Source organism: Opisthorchis viverrini, assembly GCF_000715545.1.
Source record: "Opisthorchis viverrini unplaced genomic scaffold opera_v5_16, whole genome shotgun sequence".
In the NCBI taxonomy this organism is placed as follows: Eukaryota; Metazoa; Platyhelminthes; class Trematoda; order Opisthorchiida; family Opisthorchiidae; genus Opisthorchis; species Opisthorchis viverrini.
In genome coordinates this window covers 2471265-2485464 of record NW_008751672.1, presented here as the reverse complement: position 1 = coordinate 2485464, position 14200 = coordinate 2471265, and the positions used below count along the sequence as shown (strand labels likewise).

General features: G+C 45.4%; 3 protein-coding genes across 3 annotated transcripts in view; 2 read left to right on the top strand and 1 right to left on the bottom strand.

Annotated features, from left to right (window-relative positions):
* The window catches only part of T265_01519 (hypothetical protein), a gene marked incomplete at both ends in the record, with an annotated part of 55128 nt that extends 53493 nt beyond the window's left edge, over positions 1-1635 (top strand). The window contains one exon of the mRNA XM_009165560.1: positions 1015-1635. Coding sequence (XP_009163824.1) covers positions 1015-1431 — 417 coding nt within the window. The remainder of the gene's footprint in view (positions 1-1014) is intronic.
* Positions 1636-1943: 308 nt separating this feature from the next.
* T265_01518 (hypothetical protein) overlaps positions 1944-14200 on the bottom strand; it is a gene marked incomplete at both ends in the record, with an annotated part of 20800 nt that continues 8543 nt past the window's right edge. The window contains 4 exons of the mRNA XM_009165559.1: positions 1944-2101; positions 7601-7825; positions 8545-8676; positions 11150-11369. Of these exons, the coding sequence (XP_009163823.1) occupies positions 1944-2101; positions 7601-7825; positions 8545-8676; positions 11150-11369 (735 nt within the window). The remainder of the gene's footprint in view (positions 2102-7600; positions 7826-8544; positions 8677-11149; positions 11370-14200) is intronic.
* The window catches only part of T265_12807 (hypothetical protein), a gene marked incomplete at both ends in the record, with an annotated part of 7159 nt that continues 6621 nt past the window's right edge, over positions 13663-14200 (top strand). The window contains one exon of the mRNA XM_009165585.1: positions 13663-13881. Within this exon, the coding sequence (XP_009163849.1) occupies positions 13663-13881 (219 nt within the window). The remainder of the gene's footprint in view (positions 13882-14200) is intronic.

Below are 14200 nucleotides of genomic sequence, written 5' to 3'. Positions count from 1 at the left end.
AAGGACTTCGTTCCCAAAATTTCACCGGTTGAAGACGAAACTGTATGACTTTTCCCATCGTCTTCAGATTGGTCTGCCGTCACTTATCGTCTACTGTTTCGTCTTTATTCGAGCTTTTTAAATGGTCGTCCTCAGGTTTTTCGTTACCGAAGGGATAACATCTACCACCGATTAGTAGGAACAGATTCTCTAACCAAAATCTGATGAATTAATTGTTACATCCCGCCTATTCAGACGCAACCAAGTAGTCGTGTATGTCGTGGTTTTAGACCGGATAAAGTTGCCTTGGTTGTCGGCGTTTTCGTGCGTTTCACGCCTGGATTATCAGAATGATCGACTTATGTTTACTCTCAAGACAAAGCGATCTGAAATCGGAGGTATTCGGTTGAACCCGAGCGAGGTCACGCAGGATTTGTCCATAATAAACTGATAGGTCAGACCAAACTCACGTATTACCATGTGGGTGGCTCGGATAAGTGGTAAGCTATTCTGAATTTACTAGCGTGGTTCGTTGATGTGCGAATTGAGACGCACATTGTCTATAAATCCGCCTTCAGGGAACAGCAAGGAATGTCCTACAACTCTAATCCCCGGGACTGACAATCGCTAACAGCTTCACAGTGGCGCGTCATGACTTCTTGACTGAGCTCACTGACCGTTATCTTACATCGTATTGTCAAAAAACAGGGTCAATCACTGGCGAGCCCATGTCTCCATGATACATCAGCAGTTGGCGACAACAATGGGTGGAGCGGTTGTTTTTCGAACTAATCTTTCTTCTAGTGCTGGCCTAGTTCCTCCAATTATACACAGAATTCATACAGTTTTAGTGGCCTGCGCAGTGTACAACCTATGGTTCAGAATCTGCCGTTCTACTTTGGTGCGATTTCCGTTTCTTTGAACATTTCGCTTTGATTAGTTTCCAGGAATAATTCCAGACGGTAAGTACAGCAGAATAGATTCAACTCGATAAACACTGTTCGTGAATTGTCCTTCCCCATTTCTCGTCTGTAGGCGATTATGCTACGGAAGGTCAAACGCATCAAACGGCGTACAGTGGAAGCCAACCTACCCATGGAACTTAGTCGCCTTGGGATCCAGCGACAATTACAACCAGAATCATTAGAGACAATCAGTGCGGATCACCGATCGTCGTCTCCCTCGCCGAGATCACCCTCATTGTCTTCTCTGACCCAGTTGGGGAACGAAACCAACTGGACGAATGCTACCTCAACTGCGCTGGCAGGGATGATTCATCAACCTGCGACGCCCTCACAACCAACCCAGTCCACGTCGTCGGCGGCTAGGCAACCTGTACTGCCCCAACTTCCACCTTGCCTGTTTTCCGGTGACGATGTAGAAATCCCTGTTGTGCACATCACTCCCATTCATCGCGGGCAAAAATTCGATCGTGATGGCTACCCCAAATGAACCTGTTTATCCAGGTGGCTGATAGTGTGATAGGGGAGGTGCTTTATACAATATACGGTAGTCCTTTGTCCATATTATCGCCCTACGCCCATTCAAATCATGCACCCGTTATGTGTCAAAATCACCGCGGATTACTTTGTCGTTATTTCCTGTATTATACGCATTCTTACTTGCGATGGTTTAAAGAGAACTATATGATCGTGCTTGCAGTACTCTTTCATTTGCCTAATCAGATGGGATATCTAGAGGTCATTCTATCTATTCGTGTCCCTTTGCCGGAAACAACGGTCACCAAAGACAGTCTCATGGGAAAAGGGGATATCTGGTCTTTTCAGGGTAAACGTCGCACACTCGGTGGTAACTAATGGAGAGTTGTTAGAAACTTCCCGGGGTTCGCTCCCTTTTTGTTCGACTAATACCTTTTAGGGATACCTAGTCAGCTACGATTGTGCTTGCGCAGTATTCGGGGGGTCAAGTCGACGTAACATCTGGGCTGTCACTGGGATAGATGGTTAGTTCTTTTCAACACGCTTGCGCAATAGGATGTGCCGCAGAAGTTCGTGTTCGACAAGAAAATCTACTTTCCATTTTTGTTTCGTTACATTATTCATGAAATGAGGTGAGCACTGTAGGATCTTCAAAATCCTAGTGTTCAGGTCCAGTTGATAACCTTATTGACCTGGAGTATGCAGACGACACTGTTCTCATTTTTGAAAAATTCGCATTACTTGAAAAGCTGACGAAAATCATCCAGTCCTTTGGCATATACTTCGCATCCGAAAATTGTAAAGCTATGCTACAGGACATACAATTTTTGAATATGTCTCGGAGAACTCAACAGTGACACTGGGGGTTTTGGAACACTATTGATATCTTGGGAATTGCATTAGCGTGACAAACGCAGTGGGGACACGAATCTCAAAAACTAGAGTCGCGTTTGCCAATTTGCGTCACTTGTGGCGCTAAAAGGCACCCAGCTGAGCTCCAAAGGACACGTTTACCCGTCTACAGTATGGGCTGTCTTGTTACACGGCTGTGAGGTTTGGCCACTTTGGGCTGAGGATCTCAGACATCTTCAGGATTTTGATCACCTATGTCTCAGGACTATAGCTGGAATCAGTGAATTCACAATGAGCCGATCAGGATGCGTTCAACACTGATAGCCAAGGTGGCTGAGCCATGTTTTACGTCTGTGGAGACGAGTGCTGTTTGCTGTGGCTAATTCAGACTGTCGGAAACCTAAGGGTGGACACGATCTGACACGGTGGATGGGAGTGATGTTACGAGGTGTTTTGGCGCTGTTGGTGACATCCAGGACGGGATCCACGTGATTCCCCGTGTTTGGCTGGAGACATTGAACAACATGATGGCTAAGCGATGTCGGTGGAGTTCAAGCTGTTAATTTCTGATCTGATTGTTGGAGTTTTAGGCATCTCGAGTGTTTGTCGCAGGCCAGTCCTAGGTCCTTCTCCGTCCCCCATCTCTTTCTTCGTTCGATTATAAGGTTTTGTTTAATTAAACTGACATGGTTGTGCGGTAGCGAAGTATCAGCGCTCTCATCTGGTGGTGATGGTCATCATGAGGGTCGATGGATTATCCGAATACAGNCCTAGGTACTTCTTCGTTCCCCATCTCTATCTTCGTTAGATTATAAGGTTTTGTTCAAATAAACTGACATGGTTGTACGGTAGCGAAGTATCAGCGCTCTCATCTGGTGGTGATGGTCATCATGAGGGTCGATGGATTATCCGAATACAGCGACTTGTTGACTGTGGTGGTCATGTGCCTCTCAGCTGAGTGCATCGGGACCTTGTTTACCCGGTTCAAACAGCTGGTCGTGGTGTCTCCGATACTGTTTGGCATTTTTTCAAGAGTTCGCTTCTGTTGTTTTTACTTTGTGATGTGTTCCGCAATGTAGTGGAGTCTGGTGGCTGTCGGTGATACACTAGTAGCGTACGCTGCCCCCACCGTTATTCTCGGTCGTTGAATTTTGAAACAATTCCTCCTATCACTGATCTGGTATCTTCGAATGCCTGTCAATGGATGAGCAAGTTGTTCCAAACGACCCAAGTGGAACTGCCGCCTTTGAGTACCCCGACCCTCATACGGGTATGGTTGAAGGCAAGTCGGGTTCACCACGTGAGTATTGTGGATTTTGGCTGTGTTGTGAGCTAGCGAGTTGAAATTCCATGGAAATCCGGAGGCTTACACAATTTTGTGGTCGCCTGCGGGAGGCTCAACGGTTTATATTGCTCTGGTGTCGCCGTTGGGTTTTTTTTTGGAAGAGGGACGCATCGTTCTTCCGCAATAAAGATCGCAGAATGAAGTTCTACTGACGATTGCTTCGATCGTTCCCCAAGTAACTTGACGTCTTCCTAACTTCTAGGTTGATAGCGTTGCCAAGCCACATTAAATTTGCGGATGAAATCATTCTTCCTAGTTAGTCACCCTCCCAAAACCAATTCTGATTCTACATTACAGACTATCGGTTGGAGATCGTCAGCACGCCCATCTATGTGGAAAGTATTGTATCCTGTTCGCATACCTCGGCCTGCAGAATAAGTAACTACATTCCAGGTGCTGGGATACTGTCGATTACGGGTACGGACGGATATGAGGTTGTCGACCAAGACCCGAGTATAGTGTTCCGTGCAATGGGTCCTCTGTTGTGAAAGCTGGCCTCTTGAAGAGGGAAATCCATAGTCTCAGTCTCCATTAGATGAGCAATTTACCAAGCACACGCCCAACACGCAACAAAGATGCACAGATTTCACTACCTGGGTCAAGGTTCGTGATTCCCGCACCGAACATTAATCGTAACGCAAACTGAAGACGAGTGACGGTAGACCGGCAACGCGCTGAGGCCGGTATGCCTCATCAATCGGGTTGGTGACCAGGTTAAACCTATTCACGACTTTTAGTTGTACCTTCTGATGATGGCAACATATCGCAGTCCTTTTCGGTTTGTTGGCCCATCATAAGGAGCCCCACTTTACAGTCTCAGTTTTGTTATTTCACTTTACTTTCGGTTTATTCTTGCTGGATCCATTCAGCTCAATGATATGACGCAAGCATGGCTTGACTGAAAATGATGGGAATTCCCCAACAGTATTCGAGTCAGTGATAGGAAAAGCCATTAGGAGTTGGTCATCGTAGCTGTTTAAACCTAGTCTGCAGGTCCAATGCGCTCTTCAGGAACCGAGATAATTTGGCCACACCGACTTTGTTTGCTCGGATTCGACATCGGAAATGGCTTTTTTCAGGGACACTACTCATGAGTTTGCTGAAAACTGTTCGACAGCCCATGACAGGTTTCGCCTTGATGTTTTATTGCCTAGATGGGTCCGGCCCTGTAGCAGGCTTCTCGCAGCAACTGCCACTGGCTGCTGTAAGCTGTCGCATCCACTAAGCCGCAATGGGCGACGTGGCATGCACCATCCGAGCTGTCTAAACAGCCACCGATAATTAAATAAATTCGGCTTTAACGGGAAACTCAACCAAATCTCATCCGAGTCACGTGTGTCTGATATTCTTCAACCGAATGCGCTGCACGAACGCCGCCTGATGTTTCAGTTGGTATCGCAGCATATTTACTTTCGTAAGATTGCTGAGCACCGTTCGACAGCCCACGACCGGTTTTGCCGTTCCGGGGCTTATCAGGTAGATGCAGTCCTCTAGTCTTCGTCAAATGTATGTTCTATTCGGACCAAAGTCGTGCGTAATTCGCGAAATATACTAATTTGACTTCATCGGGAGACTCAGTTGACTCACTCGTTCATGACAATGGACTGCTGCTGAGTGAATGACTGGAACGGTCTACATAAGAACTTTTTCGTGCAGATACGAAAGCCTCACCACAATAGATCCACAGTGCTCAGTTCATAAACCCCATAGAAAGCAACTGTTCATTCTTCTTCTGAGCCGACTGTCTCGTTCTTTATCAGACATATGAACGACTGCCCGCGACCCAATACAAGAGACCTAAAGTCTGGAACAATTCGGTAGTTTTCTGTGAGCGTCCTGTTTGGGGTGACGCAGATGTTAGGAGGACATTGTACATTGTGATATTTCCATCAGGATCGGCTACTATTTATTTGCCTAACTTTACTTAACTCTCAGTTCTGGGAAATCGATGACTCCGCTGTTACGTAAGGTGGTGGAAGTAGCTCAAAGGTAACCCTAAACAGTGGCTGTTCCAATATGGCGTTCTGAATTTCATCGCTATATTTGCGGAACGAGTCACTATCGGAGGGACTCTCGGACTTCTCGGTGTTCGACTGAGAAGCTTCCGAGCGGTGACACCGATGTGCAATCTCAGCTTTACACTCCAGCATTCTTTGTTTTCTTCACCCTTGTAATTTCTACCCTCATATCAGCTTTTTAGGCTCACATCAAAGCACACTGCTCCCGATATTGGTTATTTTTATTGATATACAAAACATTTTATGGAAAACAATCTACTGCACACAAGTAGGAACGAATGCTTCAAAATTATGAGGTTAAAGTCAAGGTGAAAAAAAAACAACTAAAAATGACAAAACGTCATTCAAGTGGCAATGAACAGTTGTGAATAATATTGCACTTTAGTTGAACATTGCAAATTCTACTGGAGTACAACGGAGAGGAAACATATAGGTAGGCAAGCCTTCGCGATGTAATTGGAACAACGAGGGGCCATCAGTCTATCGATTCAAGTTGTGTCGATTGTGCACCCGATACTCCGGTAGGTGAATCTAACATATGGAGTCAAAAAAAGAACGGTACTTGGGAGCTGAACTGAAAGAAGCGTCATTTAGGCAGATGAAATCATTTGCAAGATATCAGTGGTATTATATTGTCAATGTGGATGTATCTTGCGCGGTGTATGGTTAGTCACACTAGGTCATCTATGAGTGTCAGTTTGCTGTATTGGTCAGTAATCCTCAGTGACTTTCGTTCAGAGAGTCACGAGTTCGACTCGCTCTTTAGATGCATGAGATCGAAGTATCTAACAGAAACAAGGTGATCATACAGCGATGCTTGATGTGTCAGCTTGGTTGGCTTAGCTTCGAATTATATCAGTTTTGCTAGAAAAATGTGTGGTTGTGACCATGTCGCTAAACAAAGTTGCTAGAGTTCCGCCTTGTTTATGTGAACCCATCACTTATCATGATAGATATAAGGGAAATTATTGAAAGGGACACTTGTGAGAACAAACCAGGTGTCCAAGAGTAGCGTATACTTAATTAAGGTAGACCTCATTCGCGGTGCCTGATCTCCATCCTCTCGCTGTGCACAGTCGCGAGTAAGCCTCATTGACATAACGCCTCTCGGCGTGACGGACCAAGAAATGACCTATGGGGAGGCGTGCTTACTACGTCTAATGCGTTAAAAAGGGAAGTAGATTCATGAAGAAAATTACTCACAGGGTTTCTGAAAACTCTTCGACAGCCAACGACTGGTTTCTTCCTTCTTGGGGCTCATCAGCTGAGTCTCCCGTGGAAATCAAATTGATATGCAAGTGAGTATATTTGTCGAAATTAGTCGGGGACCGCGCCTACCTGATGAGCCCCAAGAAGGGTAAAACTCGTCGTGGGCTATCGCAGAGATCTCAACAGTCTTTTATAAAACTATAGTGCGATATCTCGAATATCTTCCTAACTAAGAAACGAGACGGCCTTTGTGCACCATATTCAGTTGAAGAATACCATAAACGAGAGATTCAGTTGAGTTCAAGTGAGTCGCCCGTGAAAAACAAATTGGTAGGCAAATGTGTGTATTTGAGGAAAGTAGACTCATTTTGCGCCTGAATTCTTGAGAATTTGGCACTGCCTGGCGCCTGTTCGTGCACCGCCTCGCAGATGACTTTAGACTGGGCAAGCCATGTTTAATTTCTGAGAAACCGGAAACCATTGAAACCTCATATCCATGATTACTATAAGGCAAGTCCAACAGGCCATAATGATTTCGGGTCTAAACCATAAGTTACTTTTCACCTTCAGCAGATTCCTGCAGCCTAACTGTACTTTAAAACGGAATTGCATGATCCGATCGCAAACGTTCACTTTACCCGTTCAATATTGGGCACTTGACCAGTGATCAACACAGCAGTCGCATACTAATGACTTACAAGGAATTCAAGGGAGAATTTGTTATTTGACACGGATATAAAAAACTATGCTAGCCTTACAGAACTTGCCCAACTCATCCTCGCTAGCCGTTGCCTCATACTCGGTGTCCTCCTGAGCTGGCCCGGGTGCAGCGTGCCTGTCGAGTTGCTGAGGATCGACATCGTCATCCACATCCAATCTACCAACCATGCGTTCGGCTTGATTCATAGCACTAAGCAGACGAGTCATTTCCTTTTCGGTCTGCTCCAAACGTATGCGCAATGCAGTAAATTCGTCGTGATTGACTGTTTGCAAAGGAAGTTCAAGGAATAATTTAACTACTTGCACGTATATCAGCAGTACGGAAAGCATTTTAGGATTTACCCGAGCGCAGGTCGCCCATCTTGGGCAGAAGGGACAGACCATTTCGTGGCAAAACACAGAGAGCCACAATGGAAGGACAGAAGTCTGACGATACAGACGATTTGACGCTCATGTTGCAAGGCAGCTGTGCTGCGCAGAAAAATACAGTCACGTGGTCCAGATTACAGCCAGATGTAAGGTTTAAACTGAATAGCCCAGAGCCCCGTTATTGCCAACATTTACCGGAAAAATATCGTCTAGAACAGATTGATCATCTTCGGGCGTTGCAAAATGTGGGCAAGAAGGCAGTTCGGAAGTATTTATTTACAATTCGTTCAGGTTGCAATATTGGGTGCACCTAAGTATCGTGTGAAACCAGAGGGGATGGTCAATACTGGTAACGTGAAATTCACTCGCAGCCGTTAGGTTAAAGGTTGCCTATTTAAACCGAACTGTTGGCTTGTGAGATCGGTATTACGAGCAATTGGTGCAAACAGTTATACGAATCTTATAGGATTTTAAGATACGGTAAACTTGGGACCACCGCAAACATAAAAATTCTGCGCACTTCCAGTCAAACGCGCAACAGTGAAGGACCACGAAGAATACACTATAAGGCTATATAGGGCTACCACGAACCAGTTACTGAAACGATCCTTACCCACATCTTCGCTCTCAATTTTGAGTAGAAGTGCTTCCAAGTCGCGCGGTAAACTTTTTGCCGAGCGAAAGATGTCGCGTTGCCCCTCAGCACCGTAAGCAGCAGCCCAGTCGAAGCGACCATCCTTATTGGCTGCGGCGGGGAAGGGAAGAGGAGAAAACGAACCCATGGGCAAAAATAATCAAAGGTGCGATGCACAACTACGGAAAAGCTGCGTTAGCTGAAACTAATTTAAACATATGAGAAGACACTTCACCCTGTCTAGGCTTGGGCGACCTGAAAGTATCCCAACCCTCGTGCCTCATTCGTGTGGCATGGCAGTTAGGCACCGAAAGGGTGCTACAGATGGACGAAGATACTTCAACAAGTCTTGAAAGATCTTCTGGTCCCAACATTTGGTGTAACGAGACAGATGATCGGGTGTACTGAAGGTCTAACCCGATATGCGATGCCACCTCTCAGTATGGCACAGAGGAACATTCACAAAACATTGGATCATAGTGAGGGAGAATGATGGGTAGACAAACTGACTAATCTGATGGTCGCAAAGGTCGTAAAACCCCTTCGATACCTAGCTATCATACAAACTGAAGAGTGCATACGTGTTGAGGTATTGTCAGGTTACAAAACACTAACCTCTGAAACAGCAGCCCGTACCTTAACTGCGGCGGACTACACAGCTGTCCATATGTTCAGCCAAAATCCGATGCTCCAAGGTCGAGCTATATTGAGGACTTCCAATCGAGAAGAAAAATTCACTGCTTACACGACTTTGGCCGCAGTTTCAATGGGCATCCAACTTGGAGAAATGAAGAGGCAAATGTTCGCCCACGAGAATATCATCAGGGGTTATGAGGACTTCAGCAAGGATGACAGCTGTGTGTTCATCTAATTATTCCCTCTACACATGTACCTAAGAGTGAATCGACATACTGTTCAATTCAGTCTAGTTTATCGGCTAGGAACCATGTACCAAGGACACGTTGGATCCAACTGCTACAGTTTCGGTCATCGGGAAATGGGACAGCACGGGAAAATAGCCAAGCATTGGAGGCGATGGCATGATCAGTTAGTTCCGGAAACTGGGCAGCCACGCATCAAAGGCAGTAGCTTTAGTACATTAGCGCCACAGATTGCCTGATTGGGCCACGTCTGCCAGTGTCATTGACCATCGGTGAGTTGGTTCCCGAGGACGTCATCCCGAGTGAGTTCATGTTTTCATGCTTCTTTGCCACGTCATGGACTATCAACCTCCCGGATGCTTTCGCTTAGCACAGATCTGGATGAAATCAACTATGTGAGGCAGAGAGTTCTCTGGCACGCGGATTACCTGTCCCAACCTGATGTGCTCTCGATTAGCCAATCTGCTTCCCTATAAGTTCGAGGATGAAGTGACATGAGGACATATCATTGAAATATCGACCCCAAGACGGAATTGAGTCATTGTATCAGAAAGATTTGCTCACTGAAGCAAACCGTTCACTTACTCGGCTGGGTAAGCCAGGCCAAAAAGAACTTGCCGGTCGAAACGTAGCCTGGTTCCAGAGCAGCAATAATCGTACTATATGGTCGTCAAAAAGGCATACACGATTTGCTGCTGCCATATCCTCACATTGTAAGATGTTTGTAGCAGGTTAGCATTAGGTCCTCTCCCCTATCTCATTTCTTCTTTCCACTACAAGGCTTTATTCAAACAAACTAACATGGTTATATAGAGGTGAAACAACAGTGTCTGCCTCAGGTGTTGCTGTCAATGACAGTAATGAATCATCACATTGTTGGCTCTTTTCAGAGAGATTATTCGAGTGGAAATGAGCTAATGGATGAAGGGCTTACACGAGTGTTTTCCTCACCCAAAGAGCCCAAACATGACCAGTGTAGTCTGAGTAGACCATGATGGGTTCCACTGAATTAGGGACACTGAAAGAAGGGGATATCAGGGATGGTCAACACTATTTGTGCAGGTGGAAAGGACCCAGTTTTACCAGATCACGCCGATCAATTATTGGTCGGTCGTGGGCTTCAGTCCAAACAGAACCGGGCTGTTGATAACAGTTCCGGTCTCTAGAATGGAAAATAGGTCGAATCACAACTGAGTTCGTCTTCTCCGGGTCGCAGTACTGAGTAAACGACTACCAACCTCTGTTCAGTCAGAGGTTACGTTAGCCGAGTAAGTGATATGGAGCAATGATGACCGGACTGCCATGTACGCGGGGAATTCCCCAAGTGACTTAGGCCAGACCGACCAAATAGTTGCTATGGCGACAGTGACCAACTTCATTCAATGCGCACGAATGTTGGTACTGAGTTCGTTTCAGTGAATCCACGTAAAGCAAACAAAACAAGTGATCGCAGGACCAATAGAATTCACACCGCTCGCTGAACAGTTAGCATGGCGGGTTGAAGCATATGTTAGGCTTCCTTCAGTACGCACGAAAGGTCACCTAAAGTGCACTTTGGCTTATGTAACAAGATCGCAGTAGTCACCTGATTAGGATATCACGTAACTTATACGCAACTTAACCTAAGTACAATCGCGACCAGCTGCATGCGAGCACCAGTGGTTAAAGGCAACCGGTGCACGTGAAGTGTAAAAGAAACATACTGAACTTCGGCTTTCCCAAGCGTGATGCACGAGTAGAACTCAGCAGTCCCAAGGATCCTTTTGGTATATCCTCCGACTCCTCGTCCTCCTCACCTTCGTCCGAAGATCCGTGTCCCATGCGAAACTTGCCATGACGTGTATCATAATGGAAGTCACGATAGTAATGGCGCAAAAACTCTTCTTTATGGTCATTATTCTTCCGGTTCCGCGAACGATAAATCTGTTTTTATTTTTTTTTTTTGGGGCGTGTATCATAAGTCACGATAGTAATGGCGCAAAAACTCTTCTTTATGGTCATTATTCTTCCGGTTCCGCGAACGATAAATCTGTTTTTATTTTATTTTTTGGGGGGGGGAGATGATTCAATGTGAAACTGAAATTGAGCTCAGGGTAACCGTGCAGAATATACTGGGTGTCCGGTGGAAAGCAAAAATACAACATCTTATTTCCACCGAAACAGTTTAACAATGTGCAGAAAATTAAACGCTATCTCTTGCTAAAGTCAACCCTGCTTCTGAATCATCCATATTAGCAGGTAATTAGTTAACGCTCCTGTTGCTGCATTGATTTAAAAATAGTTCAATCATCCAACCCAGTCACCACTGTTATAACCCGACTTGTAGTGCAGTGTAGCTGGAGAGATTCTAACTGTATCGTCCGACAATAAAATCAAAGTTAACACTGTCAGTTGAGTGAAGATTACTCGATGAATAACCTAATTATCAAGAGGCGTCGATAACAAAAGGAACATTCACGGCTGGTTGATACATATGCTCCGATCTTTACCTCACCAATACGACAATAGGAATGCTACAGAGAACACGGGTCCTCAAGCCAAAAACGTGCCAACTACATCATTCCGGTCGTGCCGGCTGGGCACAGTATGTGACTGCGGACAACACACCTAGTGGAATTGAAACAACGTCAAACGATGCCAGTGCATGGGAGGAGATAGTCCCCATTACACATCTAGTCCGATCGAACTAGCTGAAAATGAAACCAGTCACTATGAGCTCGGGTTCGGTTGATGGAGTTACAGATTGCGCATAAGTGATCTTTGTCAAATGGTCCGGAGCGAAGGTCTTCAAAAATGAGGAGTCGACTGTTCGCCACATCTATTACGATCAACCGTTCGTTTTCGTTTACAGTCATAACCAGTTGAAGACTAGCATACTCACCAGATATCATAAATCGAGCAAGTTATTCCTAGGGATTGTAAATATTCGCTTCGTTTGTACTCCAGTGGTGCAAAATTACTTGAGAATTCTGGATAATTAAACATCTGAGATGTGCGGGGTTCGGTGGTCCAAGTACTGGCCACAAGCATTAGACGTGGTCGGTGCCACATGCATGGAACAGAACCATCCCACGATATGGCACGCGAGTCACGTCGATGGCTTTGAAAACGTAGCTGCCGAGTTTCCTGAGCTAAGTGATCACTACATCACCTTTGGTGCTCGGCTGTATCTCCTGCGTCATCCAATTTTCTAGTGGCTAAAACTGTAGCAGCTGGAACGAACGTACCCTTAGTACCTGGTTCATAGCTGATAAACTGAGTGACTGATTGAACGAAGGTCTTTTCAGACCCAGTAAAAATACCCCGATGCGAGAAGTCACATGAAATGATTCAGAGGGACAGGCAAGTATGATCACAAGAGCGCAGTACAAAGTGGTCTTGAAGAAATTAGAGTTGAAATTTCGTTTCTTGCGGATTCTGAATGTCTGAGGACTCAATAGATAGGATTTAAGCAGTATTTTCAGCCGAACTCCGTGAAGAAGTCAGCAATGGTAACCATGGTTAGAAGGAGATGAAGTTTCAACCATCGGCATGTGTTGGAACTACAACCCTTCCCCCCAATTGAGTGCAATTGAAGTGAAAAGACTTCGAAGAAAGCGAAATTCCCTGTCTCACATGGATCTTCCTACAAGAAGATACAAGAAGAACCCATAACAGTTGCATCTCAGAAGAGAACGATCTACCTACCCAAATTTTAAAGTGTGTGCGCAACTAGCAACTAGTCCATGGATTCAGTGTGATATCGCATTTAGGTATCTGTCGGGTTGTTGAAGAATCAATGCTAAAACGGTGCTGAATGCATGCGTGGTGTTTCGTAATATAAGGCTTGTGGTCTGTGCTTGAACGAGTATAGCCAGTTCAATGTAGCTTAAGTAAAGATTATCTCGAAGAGTAGGTACCGTACTTTTAAAATCTCGATCAGCGGTGGATCTGCAGCACTCTTCTTTATAGCAAACACTTCACGAGTAGTCAAACCATTTCCACCTTTGGGGTACTGCGTACTTGGGGGTTCGGGTCGAACCCGAGGTAAAATAAGACAAGGTTTTGAAGATCCTGTAACTCAGTGATCATTCGACAGCACGGGTCTCCTCTTTTTTACCACACTAAACACAGGGTTGTCTCATTCAACCGTGCTAGGGAGAATTCTATACAGGTACCGCTTCACCGCTCGCAGTGTAGGGAGAATTACAGGTACCGCTTCACCGCTCGCAGTTAGGCACTGCTACGGCCGAGAAGCCTATTCCGCACAAGGTTGACCAAACGTTCGTTCGGCTTGCCTGTCCGGCATCAAGGCGAGCTTCGATTAGTCGAAAGTCTGGACCTAGCGGCCTATCATGACCCAGTTTTTGCCGAACGCCGGTCGCCATTAGCGCATCCAAAAGGCGTCAGAATTTCCAGAATATTGTCGCACCATACACTTTATATACGACGCGCCGTAAATGTGCTTCTAACCTGGTTTTAAGCGTTAATACACGTCGTACACCTTTGGTGGTTGCTTTTTGCGGGAACCCCAGCTTGAGAGATTCAGATCGAGAACTAAGCTGAGGGAAACTAACTTTATTACAAACCTGCAGCCTTTCGATTAACAGTCTGGACATAGATTTGCCATGCATCCAAGATAGCGGCTGTGACATTCTGTTTATCAAACAGAATCATTTATTCTGAAACGTTTTCAACCTGTCATTACCAGCTATCAACTCTGAACAGTCAATCCTACGCGTCCTGTTCTTAAAGCGACCTCAGTAAATGTGATA